This window comes from Anabrus simplex, chromosome 12, assembly GCF_040414725.1.
Source record: "Anabrus simplex isolate iqAnaSimp1 chromosome 12, ASM4041472v1, whole genome shotgun sequence".
NCBI lineage: Eukaryota > Metazoa > Arthropoda > Insecta > Orthoptera > Tettigoniidae > Anabrus > Anabrus simplex.
The window spans coordinates 494,894-517,838 of record NC_090276.1 but is presented as its reverse complement, the minus strand read 5'-3'; the positions used below and the strand labels follow the sequence as shown (position 1 = coordinate 517,838).

Here is a 22,945-nt window from a genome sequence, read left to right as displayed (position 1 = left end):
AACCAGAGAGGGTCACAAAGGTGCTTAGCTGAGCGTAACTGCTGGGACATTTTCCTGTTGTAAAATTAGCCTTGATGTGTGATGCTTTAAAACCTTACCAATGCTGTGTAAAATCACTGGGATGTATGGAAGGAATGTGTTTGTCTAACATTCATCATCAGCTCTCTTCAGGCTCTTCATCCTCTTGGATCGCTCAGACAGATTATGAATATCAGCTCGGCCTAATATCCCAGAAAGCTTGTTGGTTGACATTGGCTGTACACCATATATAATTCTGAATGTTAGAAGCTGGGTAGCTCGGTTCTCTCAGTTTCCTGTATCTTCTACCACCCCCATACCCTGCTACCATTACACATCAACACGGAACACGGCATATACGCGCAGATACTTACCTTGCTTACCTCTCTTCGTAAATTGCTGTGGATGGACTGGAACGAGCTAAAACAGCTCGGAGCTGGATCCGTGCGTAGACAAAGGGAAGCGAAAGGACAGAAAGGCATGAACCCGTAACCCCCATGAATAAAAGAATGGATCAAGGAAACTAATATTAGAATGAAAACAGAAATGTGAGGCTGCATTAAAAGTTACTTACATAACTGTAGAAAATTGAAACATCAAGTAGTATCCAGTTCAATGACATAGTAAGTTTCGTATAACACGCCGACAGTACACACAATCGCACTACACACCTACGTATGACTACATAGAATTTACAAATTCGTTTGAGAAAAATAATGTGTCGTGAAACACATCATCGAAGGAATCAGAAAATGGAACCACTAAAGGAATAATACAGTCGTGGTAATACGGGCCGCGCACATATCAACAGTTTGCATCCGCGCTCCAAGCGAGCGTCCACTCGATGCTAGCGCGTTCCAACAAAGGCAAAGCACAGCCTCCCAAAAGGAGCAGAAGCGAAGGAGAAGATGTTGCCACAGTTACAAAAACAAAAACTAATCGCCGACAATGGACCAAATAACGGCCTAGAAATATAAAATAGCACACTACACATGGCCCAAATCGGCCAACTAAAACGAAAAGTAAAATAAAATATAGAAAAATTAAAATTGAAATTACGAGATACGGAGAGTACTATAGACCGTACACAAGCAGACAGCACAGTCTCTCTCTCTCTCTCTCTCTCTCTCTCTCTCTCTCTTATGAACAAGAAGAGAGACCCAATATAAAATCGACCCAGATCAGGCCGGAGTGTAAGGCACGCGGCGTATACTATCGCACAGGATAGCGAAGGATATCATGGGCTCACGAGCATGGTTCGAACACCGCAGATACAATGCTGGACCGCCACAAAATATAGGCAAGGCTGATCCAAATATAATCGTAGCAATCACAACACTCGTCGACCCGCTACACGGGACATTCAAATTGCCTCACGTGGACAAACATGGATTAAACCCCGTAGCGTCAAATCACATAATACATCAATGCTCAGCCATGACTTCAAATGATGAGTAAACAAAAATGCATGGTCTCAAAACCCACAAACACACACAGGCCCAAACAAACAGATAGGTAAATACCACTCTCCATTCCCACGCGTGTGCACACAAAGAAAGAAAAAATTAAAACACACACATAAAATGAAGTAATTAAGAGCTTGCAAAGACAGGTGATAAAAGACTACCGAAATACAATCACACAGAACAGTTTTTGTAACTGGCATGAAAATGAAATAAAATGAATGAATAGCTGGGAGCAGCAATCAGGAGTCTCGAAATATATACCTCAATTAAAAATAATAACTTCAAGCAGAGAACCGAGCCTTGAAACAAGTAAATCCACGATAATAGCAATTCGCAGATCAAGAAGCACATATTAAATTCCAGTCTGCTTATCACGTTTGATCCGACCATTGTTGGCATCGCGAGCAGACCAACTTAACACTCGGAGAGCGAGAGACAGACTGTGTCAAAGAGACTGTGTATAAACACAGATGGCTAGAGCGCCATCTTCAATGAGAAACTATAAGTTTCATGTCACATTCGGGTAATGCTATCGCTAACGACGACAACGACAGTCAAGGAGAAGTAGGAATAAAGTATTATGAACATTCAAATGTGTACAGAAGTTTAAGGGAAACAAAATCTTTCTTGAATAAGACACCTTAATCTGTCTTAACAACACAGGTCTGCAGTGGAAACACTATCTGAAAAGTAGAATTAATTCTTCCGGTATTTTAAAATTTAATCACTCGAATTTGTTTTTAAAAAAATATTCTGAACGGTTGTGCTTCACGCTGCACCGACGCAGATGGCTCCAGTATTTGCCCCCAACAGTTGGGCACTCTCTCTAAATGTTAATGCCTACAGAATGAATTATGTTAACAAAGAAAAAGTTTTTCTATACCCATTTGGACTGTTTTATATTTCTTACTAGCAAGATACCCGTGCTTCGCTACGGTATTATACTGAAACTTATAATTGAATGCTTATCGCTTTATATATAACCCGCCGGTATTCGCGATCTGACTTGTTTTCTGAGAGATTCCGCCAAAATTCGCGACCTGAATAGTTTTCTGAGAGATTGCAACGTTCCTCCCATTTTTCAATCTTTTTTCCAGCAATCGATTTTGTACTTCCCGGGCTAGGTTCAGGTATTCCGCCCGGTCCGTTGGATCCCTAAATCTTTGCCGCCTTTTCCTATAAGCATTTTTTATGTGGATGAAATCCTTGAGGAGGCGTGGTGTCGTCTTGGGTGCCTTGGCGGTACTGAACCGGCGGTCAGACTGCAATCGTAGTCATTACCCTTCAGGACCCCTTTCCAGCGCGGTCCGCACATTTTGACGACGGTCCAGAATATTTTTTTATTAGTCTATTATTATTATTATTATTATTATTATTATTATTATTATTATTATTATTATTATTATTATTATTATTATTATTATTATTATTGATGTTCTGGACCCCACAGCAAGATGCAAGACCACTACTTGGCGGTAAATTACATCTGCTGCCATTGTCATTGATCACAATATGACCAGCACCATTGTCGCCCGTAGGTAAGTGCGCAGGACTTCTGGCGATACGAATGACATATTATTGACCTTATTATAGAGGTGAACAATTGCACGGCCAATCTTATACCTATCATTTATTTCAAATGTGTTTAAATTTTTATTTATATGCCAGAAGAATCTACTGTAATCTAAGAAGGTTCTCCAAAGGAAAATATGGCTGTTGAAAACGAACCGAGGAAAGATTAAAAATGATCGGTTTATGATCAGAATAAGTACACTGAAAATCCACAGCCTGTTTCCAGTCATTCAACCGGGTCAGGAATGGAATGAATAAGCCCCCAGCTAGCGGTGAGGATAGGAACTGTGTCGGCCGCCGAAGCCTGTCGCACTCCTCTGGGGCAATGATTAATGAATGACAAATGAAATGAAATGATATTGGAGAGTGTTGCTGGAATGAATGGTGACGGGGAAAACCGGAGTACCTGGAGAAAAACCTGTCTCGCCTTCACTTTGTCCAGCAGAAATCTCACATGGAGTGACCAGGATTTGTTTCTTTAAGAGTAAAGCATCTTCTAAATACCGATTATCTTCAGTTTTTCAGATATGTGCCCTCATGAAACGAATTCAACTCCTATTCACACCCGCCCCCAAAGATGATTCCCCACCCCCTCCACTGCAAAATGCGTCGTTTTATTTTTAAAAAAAAGATCTAAATACCAATTTTCACGTCTGTAACAACTTTAGTTTTATTAGATGTAAGTATCCTCATACAATTAATTCAATTAATTTTTCAATTTTTCACCCCCGCCCCTCCCTTTATTGGATTTTCTGAGAATACCTGTTTCTTTACTTTAACAGGAGATTCCAAATACCAGTTTTGACGTCTCTAACATTTTACTTTTCTGACATATACTGTAGATATAGTCTTTCTAAAAATTCACCCCAATTTGTCACTCCTGTTTAATCCCCATTAATTACATTTTCCAAAAACAAAGAAAAATAATGTTTCTGTATTTCTAAAGGAGATTCCATATACTAACTGTCTGGTCTGTAATATCTTCAGTTTCTGAGATATAGGTATCCTCATTAAAGACATTCAACCCCTTATTTCACACTTATCACCCCTCCTATTGGGATTTACAGAAAACAAAAAAAATACGTGTTCTTTTATTCAAATATCAATTATCAATTTTTACATCTGCAAACTTTTGAAGTTTTGAGATATAGATACACTAATTTTTAAAATACACCCCGCCTTTCACCCCCCCACTATTTGGATTTTCTAAAAACAAAAAATACATGTTTCTTTACTTATAAAGGAGATCCCAAACACCGATTTTCAGGTCTGTAACATCTTCAGTTTCTGAGATATAAGGATCCTTATTAAAGGCATTCAACCATTTTTCACCCCTTTACACCCCTCCTATTGGGATTTTCCGAAAACAAAAAAATACGTGTTTCTTCATTTTGAAAGTAGATTCTAAGTACCAATTTTTACATGTGTAAACTTTCAAAGTTTTGAGATGTAGATACACTCATTTGAAAAATTCACCCCCTTTCACCCCCCCGATTAATTGGATTTTCCAAAAACAAAAACAAAAAATACGTGTTTCTTTATTTTTAAAAGGGATCCAAAACACCAATTTTCAGGTATATAATATCTTCAGTTTCTGAGATATAAGTATCCTCATTAAATGCATTCAACCCCTTTTTCACCCCTTTCCACCCCCTCCTATTAGGATTTTCCGAAAACAAAAAATACGTGTTTGTTTATTCTTATTGAAGATTCTAAATACCAATTTTTACATCTGTAAACTTTCAAAGTTTTGAGATATAGAAACACTCATTTCAAAAATTCACCCCCCTTTTCCCCCTCCCATTAATTGGATTTTCCAAAAACAGAAAAATACGTGTTTCTTTATTTTTAAATGAGATCAAAAGTACCAATTTTCAGGTCTATAATATCTACAGTTTCTGAGATATAAGTACCGGTATCCTGATTAAAGGCATTCAACCCCTTTTTCACCCTTTTTCACTCCTCCTATTGGGATTTTCTGAAAACAAAAAGATGCTTGTTTCCTTATTTTCAAAGAAGACTCTAAATACCAATTTTTACATTTATAAACTTTTAAAGTTTTGAGATATAGATACACTCATTTTAAAATTTCACCCCCTTATCTACGGAATATCCAAATATCCTCTCTTAGCGAGCACCTACATCTTAATATGAATGTATCCCCAAAATTTCATTTCATTATGTCCAGTAGTTTTGGCTCGGCGATGATGAATCAGTCAGTCAGTCAGTCAGTCAGTCAGGACAAGCTATTTTATATATATAGATTAGGTCATGTTTTATTCTTGCAGGATATTTAATAACTTTCACACACCATGAACTCCAGGTAGTCGTACCAAGGCAAGAAATGCGACAGTTTTCTGCCATATAACGTAGCCATGAAATAAATTTTAGTTTGTTTTCGCGAGTGCATGCTTCCACCTTTGTGTGGCCGTTAGATTCCCTCATTTTTACCTTCATTTTGTGAAAAATCCCCACGTCATGGACAAAGATGATGGTGTCATTTAAAATAAGGATTCCAAATGATGTATAAATATTTTGAATGGTTTTAAGTTACCTGAAGTTTGCAGGCCTGTGTATTTAGTTCAGTAAAGTTCAAACGTAGCTGTAAGAATTTCAGGGGACACTGCAACATTTAGTTTATGAGTAATACATTGACGCCCTTATTCCTAGGGCAGGATTCTGGCAGCTCCGTTCTTCCACGTGGGGTTTGCAGATTTCTGGCTGGCTGATCAACTCAACAGTCTGGTGACTGCGTGTCTGGACTACCACTTCCTCATCTGCTTCTACATCAACAACGGCAACTGGCTAACCATCAGGACCGGTGAGCATTTCTCAAGTTCATATAAAGTTTTTGTTCATGAGATGCACTCATTATTCTGTAAGGAGGAAGACAGGAGAGACTCAGGACAACTTGTTGGTGCTGGGAACAGTGGCACTTCACCAGTTCATCATAGAACGATCATTTCTGGTAAATAATTATTATACTAGGAGGTTGTTTAAACAATATATTAATGTGTGCATTTGCTAAGTAATGGCATTTAATTGCATGACGAATATATACGTGTGGAGCATGAGTTCATTCTATTTTCGGTCGGCTTATCAGCGACCGATCATCTCGCTCACATACTTCCTGTGAGGTAGTAGAGGTGTGTCTTTTTCAGTCTTGTAGCCTCGTTATAGTAACAGTCAGGCTTTTAGACAATAAATTTTATAAATATATCATAGTATTGTATTGCGCAAGTTGTGTAGAATAAGCAGTTTTGACCAATTGTATCTCCTGATTTTTCTTGATTTTCATATCAAAATCTCCTGATTTTTGGTTTTGTAAAGTTGGCAGGTATGCAGTGGTGATGGCAAGAGGAGAAAGAGGAGAAGACAGAATCTTTAATATGAGGGGACAAAACCTTGAGGTTGTTCAATACCTCAAATATTTGGGAAGTGAAATAGTTGGGTAAGGAGGTGAGCCTGGTGTGGAGCACAGAAGTTCCTATGATATATAAAGAGATAATGTACGAGATGTTCTCTACCCCTACATTAATGTGTGCATCAGAGACTTTGTCAGCAGGAAATGAGAGTAATATTGAGGCCAGTGGGAGGACAAGGAAAGACAGATGTCAGAAAAGAGATAGTGTTAGGATAGACGAGGGAACAAGTGTTAGAGGCTAAAAGGGATGGACTCTGTCAAGAAAAGACGACTGGACTGGGCACCTGGCGGGAGCTGGACGAGGGGAAATGAAAGCGATAACTGTAATTGTTTTGCAGAAATGTACAGTTTTTATGTAAAACAAGATTTGTTGCTCCCTTTGTGCTATCATTGTGTCAGTCTCTTTTCAGATGTTGGTGAGTGCACGGACGATTCGTTATTGTCGAGGTCCATAGTCAACTGCCTGCCTGCCTGGTTTAGATTTGCCCAGTGTCTCAGACGATATCGGGACAGTAGAGAAGCGTTCCCGCACCTGGTCAATGCGGGGAAGTACTCAACAACGTTCCTAGTCGTTATATTCGCAGCCTTGAGATCGTTATACAAAGGTAAGTTGAACCTCACTCCACCTGAAATTTGTGCTGGACAAAGCAGCTCTGCTATATCAGAGGAGTGCGGGCCTGGTTGAAGGTTTCTTGTGCTTTTCCCACAACTTTGTTTCACCTCTTGAACAAGCCGTACCTTACAGTCTTTGGTCGACTTCAAGTAAGTTTAATATTTTTGAAAACTACTTTGACTCTTATGTTATGCGGCCTGTACTTGGGCGTGTCAAGAAAACTCTGTACGTTTCGCACAGAACTTTGCTCCGCGTCTTCCGAATAAAATATCGACTGTTCACGAAGAAGAGTAGTGGTGGCACAGCGCTCCAAGCGGGAACTGACGACATCGCACACTTTTTAGTGATAGATGGAAACCCTCGTGCTAAATCGGTCAACCTCGGCAATCTTTCAGATTCGTATTGGCAACCTTTGAAACACAAACTATGAATCGCTCATGCATCCCTGTGCGACATCTGACATACACTTTACATACTAGTACACAGCAAAGCCAAACTAGAGAATTCATGCTAGGAAGAAGATTTGCATCGAGAAATGTGAGTGTGACCCACTTGTTGGCTTAAGATAGTAGAGGTTTAGAAAATTCCAATTTAATTCAGATTTCATTTCCATTCAGTTGGCAGTATAACCGGCACCGGGAGAGCTCGCTCCTTACTCCTCACTCCCATACACAAATCTATCCCTAGTACGGTACGATGTTCTGTGCGTGAGAAGTGTCAAAGAGGACATCAGACGAATCGGGGATGAAGGTGGTAGCAGAAATAAATAGAAACTAACAAAAATAAAATGCAGCCAAGGACACCAGCATGGAATAGAACTGAGCTGAAGAATGGAAACAAAGTACTCTATGTGGAGAAAAGCAGAGGATGAACGGTGAGTGAGAAGGCGGCGGGGGGCTCACCAGTGTACACATGTATGAAAGTATGACACACAATGCCATCTGGTGATGACGAACGTTCGGGTTTGGAAAACACTGAAACAAAATAAGAGTTTGGAAAGGACAGGGAAGAGAGCTACTTTAATGGCTGGCAGCCACATATTACTTCTAATTGATAGCTGGCGTCCCTGTTGAAATTATTAGGATTTTTAAGCATTTCCACCGCTTCCTGTATAATACTAGACCTGTAGCGTTTAGTGTGGGTAAGAGCTCGAACATCTTGGAACACGACATCACGACCTGACGATAGGCCATGCTCGGCTATTGCTGACTTGTCTGGCTGGTTGAGACGGATATGATGCGAGTCCCAATGGACCGGCATGTTGGGCAAATGTATACCTTGCTGCAAATACAGGGAATTTTGTACATCCCAGAGTGTAATAGTGAACACAGTTTGTTCTTTCTTTTACCTAAACTGTGAGCACTTTTGGTAACGGTGCCAAACACAGCTTTTATATTGAGTTTCCAGAGGACCTTGCAAATTGGTTGGTATTGTGAATAGAAGGCAGGTAGTCAGTTCCCTTGACTTCTTCTTTCTGTCATCCCTCTGCGTACATCACTGTCACCGGTACCTTTGAATGTGACTTTGAGTGTGTCCATCTCCTCCTGGATATTTGATGGCTCACAAATTCGTGTCGCTTTTGTGGTGAGTGTCTTCAGAATGCCTTGTTTTTGTGCTGGATGGTGGTGAGAATCTGCACGGAGATGGGGATTTGTGGGGGTAGGCTTATGATAGACGGTATATCCTAAGGATTCATCCGGTTTCTTTGTTACCAGAACATCCTAGAAAGGAAGGCATCCCCATAGTGAATTTAATTGAAGGATGTTGTTGATTGAAGCGGTTTAAAAATACATGAAGTTTCTTCTGTCCGTACCACAAATGTATCAACATTCCTCCACCAGATCATGGGTTAAACGGGCAGTAGCCTCTTTCTTCTCACGCACACACGGTGTGATAGAACATGTAAATTGAAGCTTAATGTTGTCGTCAGCTGGTCACTACCTCTCTAACGGTATTTTGCATTCTTAAATTCAAACCCTGATTATTGTAGAAGTCTTCCTCATGAAGAGTCAAAATTTTCTTCTGAAGATGCAGGGCAAAGTTAAGAGTTTTCTTGACGCAACATAAGCCCGTGTCGTGTCTATTTCGAGGGTTGATGTACTCCACTCACTTGATAGAGCGAAGTTGTGAAGTTCTAAATTACTGTGTTCATTCTCTGTTCTAGATAATTACGAGACTATCTTTGACAATCCCTATTTTTACATGTGGGTGCTGGCTTCGGTTGTCAGCTCCATCTACGCGTATACGTGGGATATCAAGATGGACTGGGGTTTGTTCGACAAGTCGGCGGGTGAAAACAAGTTCCTGAGGGAAGAGACTGTTTATTCGTCCACTGTGAGTAAATCTTGGTGTCAAAAGTGGGTCATGTGCTGATTGTAGAAGGAGCAAAGTGGAATGTCTGTGAGGATAGTATGGAGGTGATGTGTGTTCTGTTTGGCAAGAGCTCAGAAATAAAACATTTAACCTTGAGAATATCGTGAGTCAGCGAGTTCCCTGGTGCTGTGTGGTGTGCCACACCCACTAACAGTGATGTGTATGGGGTCGCATGTATACGCTCGGTCACATTTACCTTTTAGCTTGTTCATACTCTGTACAAAAGTATCATCTCCAATTTTAGGTTAGTAAGTGTTTGTAAATGACGATCGCCTGATTTTAGGTTAGGAAATGTTATTATATAATGTAGTAAAAATCATGTGAATTTGGTAAACTAGGATGTAAGAGCATATCATAAGAAGAGTATAACTTGGGAGTGAAGACAGTGCAATATGGGAAAGAGTGACGAAGTCAGTTAAGGTTCTTACAACAGGTGGCTTGGAAATCCGAAGTACAGTCAGGAAATGTATGCTAAAGATTGTAATTCAACAATGTGGATGAACGTACAAGATCGCATTTAAACTATTTATGGTGTTTAGAGGTAAAACAAATTAACTCTCTCTACATAAACAATCAGTACAAAGTGCTCCTGACACACCCAAATGGGGTCGCTTGGCACTGAACGTGTTTACTCTGTCAACACCCACGCAGCCTCATCACATCTCTATGCTTTGAACTTCAAGCTGGTTTACAGAACTTGTCCTCCGTGGTGTGAGGATGTTGGTCCATCACCTAATCACATCTTTTCATGACATTTTATTGTTATTATTACACTCCTTGTGTCGTCGAGGCCTTCGGTTCAGAGGGTCCCGCGGACTGTGTGTCCCAAAACTCTCCTCTTCAAATTCAGACAACTCACCACAGAAACACGCAGTAATGATTACCTCCCTTCACACAAGGTTGGAGTCTGGCCGTAAAACCCAGAGTTGCCATATTTCTCAGAGTCTAAGACAGTGTTTCTCCCTCAGAATTTCATGCAAGGTTTACGACCTAACAGTGATAAACTCCACAGTAACCACCTCCCACCTTCAACGTCCACATCATCAGCCTCTGTGTAACGTCACTGGTGACGGGAGAATGACTTTCTACTAGCCTCTACAAAGCTGCAGAATGGGATCAAAACATTACTCTCATGAGCTAACTACTTCCGAGCCCCAGTTGCACAGGAATAGCAAGTATGCGACCCTTTAATTCTTAGAAAGGCCACTGATCTGCATTTAGGGTGTCACCCAGTTTCCATAAGTTTTGTGTTTATAAATGTATTATATTATAGTCTAACATGTTTTGCCTTCTTCTGTAAAATTTGAAAATCTTGCCATAGAGGGGTTTGAATGTAGACAATTCCCATACACTATTGAAGTTTCACTCCTGATGAGAGACAAACTATGGGAGATAGTTTGATCTGCCCTGTCAATGTATTATCAAATGTACAGTTATTTCAACTCATCGTACATGTTTCAGGAGCCACCACTCCCTTCATCAGCGAATTCTACCTCACAAAGCAACATCTTAAGATCTAACAACATAAAACATCAATATATAACCTTGCTTTATGAGGTAGCAATCTCGGATGATGGGAATGGCGGCTCCCGAAACATGTACGACGATAGCAAACTGATAATATATTGACAGGGGACCAAAGGCTTACTTAATCAATACTAAGGACCGAAATGGTCCAATTTGTTGAATCTCAGGGACAAACACTTGTGGTGGAAAATGAAATGCAGAAAAACATATTACGAAAAGTCAGAATCGAATTTGTAAAGTTACACTAACTGTCACAGACTGTCATAAATGAAATGTAACTATCAACCAAACTAGAGAGGCAGGTCAGTGTTCTCCCTAGGACCTTTTTAATGGGCTCACCGCCCTGCTGATTTTACAGACTGCCCGGCTAGCATAACCTAGATACTTGCTACTTACGTAATATTAATACATATTTGAGTCACTGGATGATCCAAATTAAAATGTAAATACTGCAAAATTGTTTATTTAAATGATAAATCTTCGTTATTGTTTGAATTATTACATCAGTTACATTGGAGTTTAAATGTTTAGCTTGACTATAACGTAGTGTGCGCTAGCAATGTCTGGATTACCGCGCAGTCGCATACGAGCTCGATTCCGCATGACGTCACAAACCCGCGTGCCACTCTACGGCAACAGAGTGGTAAGCCCCGGTGTTGCATGATAATGAACGATCAGTAGAACACTAGAAGTTCATGTCTTGTTTGTAAAAATAACACTAAAGTAGTTCAATTTTGCAGTTAATGTTTAACTGTCTGATACTATCTGATTGGAATACGATGATATTCATTTTCTACGTTGTATTCCCTGCCACCAGCTGGAGAACACTGCTGGTGCCTGTCTGCGAGGTAAGGAAAGGAAGAGTGACTTCAGGACAGGTGCCAGCCAAAGTAGAGGGCGTGTAGCCCATAACAGCAGTTTCTATTGCAATCACATTCTTCCAGGTTCCTCAGGAGCTCCGCAAGTCCAGCCACGTTCATTCTTGTCCCAGCATCCACTGGAAGCAATCTCACTGCTACTCCAGAAGCATTTGTTCATGCGCACTATGTTTTGAAATTAACAGATGGATATTTATAGCATAGTTCATAAAAAATAATGAGTTTGATTAAGTATAATAGTCGAGGGGAAAATAAATGACAGTTTAATCAAGTTCCAATTCAATATTTGTTGTTTTGAAGCAAAACACACTGTAGCACACAAGAACGAGCTGCACTAATGTTGATGTTGTACTGTTTCAGACTTTCTACTACTTTGCGATTGTAGAAGACTTCGTGTTGAGGTTTGCTTGGATAGCCTCGTTCATCATCACTGAATCCAAGCTGGCTACCAGCGATTTAGTGACCTCTATTCTAGCACCACTGGAGGTCTTCAGGTTAGTGCAAAATGTGCTCATTTTAGTGCTAACAACACAGACAGCGCTGCCGTCACCTGCCACAACTTGCCTGTTCATAACATGTTTGTACACTTCAAGTGTTTGTCTTGGTCTCCTTTTATCTCTCTGTCCTGTCATTTGGTCTGCACATAATGCAATTATACAGACTTTCTGAAGAACCAGCTAATCATGTTCGGACCTCAACTATAACCTCAGATACTTCTATGATGATAACAAATAATCCCAGAATATCCTGAAACATGGCAAAATACCAGTGCCTGATCTTATTTACTTGGCTTACTCACCACGTGTTCCAACCAAAATATGTCACTTACAGACATTTAAAATTAGTTAAAAATGAAGCCATGTTTTCTAGTGTTGACTTAGTTAAATGTAACGAAGGCTTTTCAGTCTGTCAAACACACAGCACATACAATGTAAATTAAAACACACAGGTATGTTAATAGTGTTTTAATTTACATTGTATGTGTTGTGTGTTTGACAGACTGAAAAGCTTTTTTTACATTTAGACATTTAAAAAACATTGACTGGTGGCAACTGAAGCACGATGCATTTGATGAAAAATGTAATTCTTATTGCTAACTAGCATGTGCCGGTGGTTTTGCCGGCGTTCAGCCGCGTTAATTGTTTCTAAACCGTTCAATTAAATGCAAAAGAAAAACTGTATTGATTAACATACACTTTTAATATTGGTCATTTTCTATTATTTTGATATCTCACCCCTTTCCACCTCTGCCCACAGGGGTGTCTTTTCCAAACTGTAAGTCATATGAGTATCATGTTTGGTTGAGAGCTATGCACACATACGTCCATGATCTTGGCCATTTTGGACATTCCTTTCACCCCTTCAAACCCCTATCCCGATTGGGAATGAACTTTGGCTCAAAGGCCATCCAGAGTGTCATGGTTCATCTAGGCTACCCCAAAGACTATGAACTCCCCACTAATATTGGTCATTTTTCAGATTTTTACATTTCGCCCCTTCTTTTTTAGGGGTGTTAGGGGTTCCTTGCCCCTACAGTAATTTTTCCGGAGAGTAAGTTATATGTGTTGAGAGTTATGCTGAAACACATTCCCCTGTACTCTCTGTCATTTTGTTTCTTCACTCCTCCTATGAGGACTGAATTTGACTTTTCATTTTCATATACCATTTATAGAAGAAGAAGATAAGTTTTTAGAAACACATTACGCTGTTGGTTAGGCAACCCACTGATCAGATTTCTCATGCGGTTTATTTACCTTCACTTACATTAATTTTTTTTCCACCCTTCTCACACCCTCTGCCGAACTACCCATCAGATTTCATTCAAACCACTTCGTAAACCCTCCTAAAAGTAATAAGAACAAATTGTGAAATTTTCAGCCAGATCGCTCCAGTAGTTTTTGAGTCCATTCGAGACATACATACAAACTAACATAGATATAGATGACAAACTTGCACTCACGAGGAGAGCAAAGGTCTCCTGGCCAACATATCCTTGGTTGATAATTGAACTAAAATCTATGGTGGTTGCATCATGATGCTCTAAGCAAACCTCATCACCAGATATATATCAACAGTACCAGACTTTCAGAAACAGATCCGTAACAAAAAACGGCAATATTTGAGACATAGTACTTGGGAATAACTCCAATCATTAGGTATTGGTGAACAGATGATGGTCCCAAAATCACTCTCGATGAGCTAAACAATCTCTTTGCTAGGAAAGTTCTAACAGCAGAACAACAATCAGTGCAAGAGCCTTCGGATCGTTCCAACACTCAAATTGCGAACAGTTACAGAGTACGAAGTAAGCAGTGGGAGCCAACAGAAAGAAGTGTGTACACAAACTTTCATCTTGCTCCAAAGCCATATAAAAACTAATACATAGAAAAATGATACAATGAAACGTTTTCATTGTTAGATCATCTTTAGTAAGATTTTAGGAACAACGACAGCCCTAGTTAGAATTACTGGGACATCAGAAAAGCCACACTTCTCTCCTAGATGTCAGTTAGTAGACATCATATCAACCATGTTACTAGGACTTCATGTCAGTTCCCTAGCGAACAGACGTCAGCATGTAGAGTAGAAGTGTAAAGCTACAGCTTCTTCCAGGTACTCACTCACGCAGACGGTAACATCACTGAGCTCCCAGTGACTATCAGGTTTATATCAGGACTACAGACTTCTTCCAGGTACTCACTCACACAGATGGTAACATCACTGAGCTCCCAGTGACTATCAGGTTTATATCAGGACTACAGACTTCTTCCAGGTACTCACTCACACAGATGGTAACATCACTGAGCTCCCAGTGACTATCAGGTTTATATCAGGACTACAAGCTGGCTACAGACTTCTTCCAGCTACTCACTCACACAGATGGTAACATCACTGAGCTCCCAGTGACTATCAGGTATATATCAGGACACCAGACTTCTTCCAGGTACTCACTCACACAGATGGTAACAACGCTGAGCTCCCAGTGACTATCAGGTTTATATCAGGACTACAGACTTCTTCCAGGTACTCACTCACACAGACGGTAACATCACTGAGCTCCCAGTGACTATCAGGTATATATCAGGACTACAGACTTCTTCCAGGTACTCACTCACACAGATGGTAACAACGCTGAGCTCCCAGTGACTATCAGGTTTATATCAGGACTACAGACTTCTTCCAGGTACTCACTCACACAGATGGTAACAACGCTGAGCTCCCAGTGACTATCAGGTTTATATCAGGACTACAAGCTGGCTACAGACTTCTTCCAGGTACTCACTCACGCAGACGGTAACATCACTGAGCTCCCAGTGACTATCAGGTTTATATCAGGACTACAGACTTCTTCCAGGTACTCACTCACACAGATGGTAACAACGCTGAGCTCCCAGTGACTATCAGGTTTATATCAGGACTACAGACTTCTTCCAGGTACTCACTCACACAGATGGTAACAACGCTGAGCTCCCAGTGACTATCAGGTTTATATCAGGACTACAGACTTCTTCCAGGTACTCACTCACACAGATGGTAACAACGCTGAGCTCCCAGTGACTATCAGGTTTATATCAGGACTACAAGCTGGCTACAGACTTCTTCCAGGTACTCACTCACACAGATGGTAACATCACTGAGCTCCCAGTGACTATCAGGTTTATATCAGGACACCAGACTTCTTCCAGGTACTCACTCACGCAGACGGTAACATCACTGAGCTCCCAGTGACTATCAGGTTTATATCAGGACTACAAGCTGGCTACAGACTTCTTCCAGGTACTCACTCACACAGATGGTAACATCACTGAGCTCCCAGTGACTATCAGGTTTATATCAGGACTACAGACTTCTTCCAGGTACTCACTCACACAGATGGTAACATCACTGAGCTCCCAGTGACTATCAGGTTTATATCAGGACTACAGACTTCTTCCAGGTACTCACTCACACAGATGGTAACATCACTGAGCTCCCAGTGACTATCAGGTTTATATCAGGACATCAGACTTCTTCCAGGTACTCACTCACACAGATGGTAACATCACTGAGCTCCCAGTGACTATCAGGTTTATATCAGGACTACAAGCTGGCTACAGACTTCTTCCAGGTACTCACTCACGCAGATGGTAACATCACTGAGCTCCCAGTGACTATCAGGTTTATATCAGGACTACAAGCTGGCTACAGACTTCTTCCAGGTACTCACTCACACAGATGGTAACAACGCTGAGCTCCCAGTGACTATCAGGTTTATATCAGGACTACAAGCTGGCTACAGACTTCTTCCAGGTACTCACTCACACAGATGGTAACATCACTGAGCTCCCAGTGACTATCAGGTTTATATCAGGACTACAGACTTCTTCCAGCTACTCACTCACACAGATGGTAACATCACTGAGCTCCCAGTGACTATCAGGTATATATCAGGACTACAAGCTGACTACAGACTTCTTCCAGGTACTCACTCACACAGATGGTAACATCACTGAGCTCCCAGTGACTATCAGGTATATATCAGGACACCAGACTTCTTCCAGGTACTCACTCACACAGATGGTAACATCACTGAGCTCCCAGTGACTATCAGGTTTATATCAGGACTACAAGCTGGCTACAGACTTCTTCCAGGTACTCACTCACACAGATGGTAACATCACTGAGCTCCCAGTGACTATCAGGTTTATATCAGGACTACAGACTTCTTCCAGGTACTCACTCACACAGATGGTAACAACGCTGAGCTCCCAGTGACTATCAGGTTTATATCAGGACTACAGACTTCTTCCAGGTACTCACTCACACAGATGGTAACAGCACTGAGCTCTTTTGCTTCTCAGTCCAGTTTCGATGGGTGTTGGCAAATTGCATAAAGAAGGCAATGTGCTTGTCTGTATGAAGGGGTTGTGTGGCATGATTCCACTTCAAAACCCTTGTTCTAACAGGTGCTCTGTACTTGCTGCAAACTGTTTCTGGTCTCCATAGCTACCATGTGTCGACCATGTAGTTCTTGTATTACAAGAAAGGAATCGTTACTGGATTTCTGATGTAGATATTGTCCTTTCTTTACCTTTTACCAGTTCTGTACATGTTGGAACAAGAGTGCGCCCATCCTCCACTAATGCCACAGTCCTCGCTGCATTTTCAGGATCTGACTTAGAAGCAAGACTGACTTTTGTGGACTAGCTGCATTGTTCACAGATAAACACAGCATGAGTATTCAGAGCAATAAACCTGGCTGTTTTGAAATGAAAAGGTAAATCATTTGAAAATGTGTTAAAAATGAATATTAGTTGGTCAAGAAATAAATGTAGGGTAACATTTTAATGTATGAAAGTATGATTACTAAGGACTTGTATGTCAAAAAAATAAATTGCAATATGTCCACTATCGCATTACTAGGGACGCGGTGTCAGGTCGACTTAGCCCTAAATAAAACCACTTGGAAGTACAGTAGTTCACATAATTGCAAGAAATGTAGGTTCCTTGTCAAATAATTGTGATAATTTTTTTTTTAAATTGGCGTTAGGCTGTCACTTTTTTGATGGACACAGGGTTGTGAGAGTTTTGTAGACCTACTGGTTAGAAATAGAAGACAAATATTATGACCTTGAACAGAGTGCACGTGTGACGTCACATATTTAGCACAAATATTATGACCTTGAACAGAGTGTACTGTGACATCACACATTTAGCACAAATATTATGACTTCGAACTGAGTGCACGTGTGATGTCACACATTTAGCACAAATATTATGACCTCGAATTGAGTGCATGTGTGACGTCACACATTGAGCACAAATATTATGTTCTCGAACTGAGTGCACGTGTGACATCACACATTGAGCACAAATATTATGACTTCGAACTGAGTGCACGTGTGACGTCACACATTGAGCACAAATATTATGACCTCGAACTGAGTGCACGTGTGACGTCACACATTGAGCACAAATTTTCCCCTAATTTGAAGGGCCGTTGCATGAAAACTACGCTTCAGATTTTCAGTTTTTTTTTTCAGCACGTAGCCTCCTCTTTCATCTGTCAATTGAGCCATTAAACATAATTGTAAGTTAATTGTTGATATATGCGTTTTACCCAAACACTGAAAACGTCTTAAACTTTTTCTTTCCTTGTACCCGTTGTCGAGCAGTGTAAGTCTGTGTTTAAAAGAAAATGATGGGGGCTCACCTCAATAACACCACGTGAGTACTCACTAAGTTACGCCCGATGCAGAAAAATAATAATTCCATAATATGAAAAGATAGTAAATGTCTTCTTCCTAAGAAGCTTTATTTTTTTTTTTTTTAAAGCCCGGATTAAAGATGCAGTTCTCCTTGTTCACCTTCATCATTGTCCACGGATTGTAGAGTACACAGACTTCCTCACTACCAATGCTAGTGGCACGCAAGCCGAGGATGTGCACTGGCTCATAACTAAGTACAATATTCTTTGCCAAAGTGGCCTTTAAATATGATGTAATAAACGTTATACTAGAATTCCTGGTGCTGTGGTTTCATATCAAAGGTTAAACTAAAAATGTTAAGGTGACACAAACTTGAAATTTCTCTTCAAAATACCATCACAGACACAACTGCTAGTTCTTCTGGTATGAAAAAGTAAGAAAAGCTATATGACACGCTCTCCTGGAAACCATATCTCAAGTTACATGGCAAAATTTTACGCTATGAAGGCAAAAAGCAGGAAGGGTGATAAATATCAGTCTGTTAGCCTGGTCCTTGAACAGCGTGATCAAAGGAGTGACAGTGACGTGACCATAAGGAAAAGTCTTGGTAACAAGCTGTGCAAAGCATACCTTAACATCGGCTATTGATTTTGGGTATGGTTTATTAAATGAAGTTCCTGCATTGTCTTCTTGTACCAAAATATGAAATAACGAGCTTGTGCATCAAGATAATGTGTATTTTATACGTGCTGTGATTTGTTTCTTCATGCTGACAAATGCGTTGCACAAAATAAAGATAACATTATCATGTGGAGAGTTATGTCAAGTTTACATGAAGAATAACAATGTCTTTTCTGCGACGGGGTCGTACGTGTGTGTGTTATTTTTTGTGACTGGACTTTTGATCTCATGAAAAGAAAGTACCGTGTTGCTGATATTGTCTCAGTCGTTAAAGACATCATTGCTCAGTCAGAACTTAACAAAGCTGTCATCATCGGGAAAAAAAACTGGCAAGCTTTTAATACACATGTATGACTGGCAAGATGGTTAGGAAAGAGTTCCTTAGATCACATCTTCCAGTCAGTTTACTGTGAAAAATAATATACCTGATATCATTACTGGACTCTCCAATTGTAATTGTCAAGTTTGCAAGGCCAACAATCTTCCTCAGAACCTACCTAAGAAGTTAGAAGTAAACAGCATAACGTCAAAAAGGATGAAATATCTGTTTGACAACATTCCAGAGTACTGCACAGAAACAGGTGATTCGTTGTGCCAACGGCCACCCAACTGATCTAGGCCAAGTAGCGAGATGGATTGTGTTCGCAAAGGGAAGAGCATTGAAATAATAACATTAAGTTATTTATTAGACCACCTAATCAATACAAAATCGTCTTGGATGATTTACATAAATTTGTTAGCTAATAGTGGGACATGTTTCGCCTTCTCTGAAGGCATCATCAGCCATAGTCTTAACCTTAAATTAAAAATAAGCGTCTAAATAACATGTAGTGATGAAATGAATTTTAAAATCTTGAAGAGATTTGAAGTAAAATAACATTAAAAATAACAATGATGGTTTGAAAATACAATGTGATGAGATACAATAGTGGAAGTATTAACAAAATTAACCTTAGAAGGCTGCTAAAATAAGTACAATGGAATAAAACAACAGATTGTTATACAACAAGTAGTAAGATTGCATAAAAGTAAAGTTGATAGTAATGGCGGTTATAATTAGACGATGGCGAAAAATCTTATGAAATCAAAGTAAAGAGGAGAGAGTAAAAGTCAAAGTTAGTCGAGAGATCCGAAGTTCATTATGATCTTGAAGATAAAGGATGAAAGTCAGATGCATATGGTGAAGTTGTAGAACACGTTGAGGATATGAAGTTGGTGAATAGAAGTTGAAGAACAGTTTCAAATAGGATCACTATGGACCATCTCAAAATTTGAAGTGATGTTCAAATGTTGTAAATTGTGAGTTTGTAGATATTCTAGTTGAAAAAGCATATACAAGTGGAATCTGTAAATGGAAGCAAGAAACGTAGAGTTAATTGTGTGAAAAGATATTTGAAAAATCTTGAAGTAGAATCGTATGCACTTACCACTTGACGGTGACAAAGATAGCTTGTAATATTATGAGTAAGAAGTATTTGCAACAGTAGACTTCTTGCTACGTGTGTTATAACTGAAGTTTTGTGTTGGAGGGGGATCTGTTTGCGTTGACGTAACTATTAGAGGGGGGCTGCTATTGGTGGGAGGGAAGGAAGAGAGTGTATTACTGCGCGTGTTGTAACGGTGTAAGGCTATTGGAGGGAGCGATGTTCCGGTGGGTGTGGCTATGGGTTTATTGGTTGTATTTGAATTAGAGGTACTAGCGGTGGGGGGAAGGGAGGGGGGTATATTAGCTGTAGGGGAGGTGGGAACTCTAATTGATGTGAGGTTGAAGATTTTTAAGAATTTGTTGGTGAGGGAAGTTGATTCTCGTAATAAAATAAGAATCTGTTCATACAAGGGGCTTTTTTTATCAATAGTGTCATTTAGATTTTTATCTTTATTAAAATGTTGGTCGAGGAAAATAAATAAGTTTTCATATTCTGTCATGAGTTTGCTTTTATCAACTCTTTTTAGGATATGGAGGTCTTGTTCTATTGTGGTGAATTTATGCCCGGTGTCCCTCATATGGTTGGCCATTGCGGAGAATTTGTTGTGTTTTTGGGCATTGTAATGCTCGGCGTATCTGGTAGAGAAGCTGCGGCCAGTTTGGCCAACATAAGAAAAATTACATGTAGAGCATTTCAATCTGTATATTCCTGATCCAGAGTAACTATTGTCTGTGATGTTGATAGAGTTGTGATTGAAGAATAAATTGCGATTAGTGTTTTTTGTTGTGTAGGCTATTTTTATTTCGTGCTTCATTAATGAATTGGTTATCGGGTAAATGCTATGGTTAGTGAACGTGAATTTAGCGTATTTTGGTTTGACGGGTTTTAATGGAGTTAAATTGGTAGCTAGTTTTAGTTTGGTTTTATTGATGATTTTATCAATCATATTCGTGTTAAATCCATTGAATTTAGCTATTTCCTTGATGAATAGTAATTCTTTCTTTAAATTAGTAGAGGACATAGGGATCTTTAATGCTCTATATATTAAACTGTGATAAGTGGCTTTTTTATGTGAGTTGGGATGTAAAGAATCATTTTTTATGGTTGTTGGAGAAAAGGTGGGTTTTCTGTATATTTGGAAGTCGAATTTGTTCAATGTTCGTGTGATTTTGATATCTAAGAAGTTCAGAGAGTTATTGAACTCATCTTCTTTAGTGAATTTAATATTATTATCTAAGTTGTTGAGGAATGATAGTATGTTATTGCTGTTGTTGATTTGTTTATCAATGATAGCTATGGTATCATCAACATAGCGATGCCAAAGACAGAGTCCGTTGATGTTATTAATAATCTTACTATGTTCGAGATTATCTAAGTATATGTCGGCTAGTATTCCAGATAACGGGTCTCCCATCGCTAGACCTTCTTGTTTGTAAATTTTCTTATTGAAGGTAAAATAGTTGTTGTCTAAAACGAAATTAAGTAATTTTAACCATTCATCAATTTCGATTTTACTCAATGTGCTATGTTTCAACAGATTGTTTTTTATGATGTTAATAGTATTGTTGATAGGGATATTAGTATACATGTTGGTGATGTCAAAAGAACATAAAACGTGGTTTGGTTGTAGACTGAACTTATTTAGGGAATTACAGAGTTCGATCGAGTTCTTTATGGGGTTGGAGTTGTGAAATTTGAAGTGTTTTTTTAGGAATTTGTGTAGGAATTGAGAGGTTTTATAGGTAGGACTATTGATACTATTAATTATAGGTCGAATGGGGACATCTTTTTTATGAATTTTGGGCAGTGATCTGACTGTAGGTAATTTTGGGTTCATTACAGTTAATTTCTGATAATCTTGATCATTTAAAATGAAGTTAGAATTTTTCAGAAGGTTCTTTAAGTTACGCTGTATTTTGTTTGTAGGATCTTTGTTAATTAAGGTATAGGTATTGTCTGAAAAAAAGGTTTCAGTTTTATTGATGTAATCTTGTTTGTTCATTATTACTATGGTGTTGCCCTTATCTGCTTTTGTAATTACTACGTTGTTGCTATGGATTTTGGATTTCAGGTTTAGAATTTGTTTCGAGACATTGTGGTTATTATTAGATGTTATCTCATTAATCAAAGTTGGGAGTTTCTTTTTTACTTCATATCGTACGTCATTCTGTTTATCAATTGGGATTTGTTTATCGATATTAGTTTCGGTTTCAGCGATGGTAGTGATGATGTCTTCTGCCTTTTTGTGATTAGGCCAATTATGTTTGATGCCTTTATCTAATAGATTTAATTCTTGGTTAGAGAAGGTTGCATTAGATAGGTTGATTGTAGTGGGAATGTTAGTCAAATGGGAAGGGGACACTTTGTTGTTTGTATTTTGGTCAGGAGTTTTACATTTGTTTTCTTGAAGACTAAGTAATTTATGGTTTAGGGTTTTCTGTTTCTTGTCTAATACGTAAGATAGTTTGAGGTCAGTGTACCTTAAAAATGAGCTCCATTCAAGTGGGGGTAATTTCTGAGAGATGGTCAAATGAGTCCTATATAATTGTAAATTTAGTAAAGATTTCTTCTTGTATAATAGTTTAATTTCATTTTTCAACCATATGTTGTTTACTTTCTTTTGAGTGGCATTAGATTTTGAATAGGGATGACTTTTTCTTTGTAAAGATTTGAGAAATTTAGGTACCAACTCTAATTTCAAGCAATCTTTAAGAAACTTGATATCTCTAGAAATCTTGCCTATTTTAATTTTTAGGTTTAAGTACTTGTTAGGTTTTA

At 39.2% G+C, this 22,945-nt stretch overlaps 1 protein-coding gene across 1 annotated transcript in view; it reads left to right on the top strand.

Moving 5' to 3' along the window:
* The window catches only part of LOC136884027 (solute carrier family 53 member 1), a 162,840-nt gene that overhangs the window by 118,280 nt on the left and 21,615 nt on the right, over window positions 1-22,945 (top strand). Inside the window, exons 7-10 of the mRNA XM_067156038.2 lie at window positions 5,727-5,877; window positions 6,891-7,085; window positions 9,258-9,427; window positions 12,232-12,365. Of these exons, the coding sequence (XP_067012139.2) occupies window positions 5,727-5,877; window positions 6,891-7,085; window positions 9,258-9,427; window positions 12,232-12,365 (650 nt within the window). The remainder of the gene's footprint in view (window positions 1-5,726; window positions 5,878-6,890; window positions 7,086-9,257; window positions 9,428-12,231; window positions 12,366-22,945) is intronic.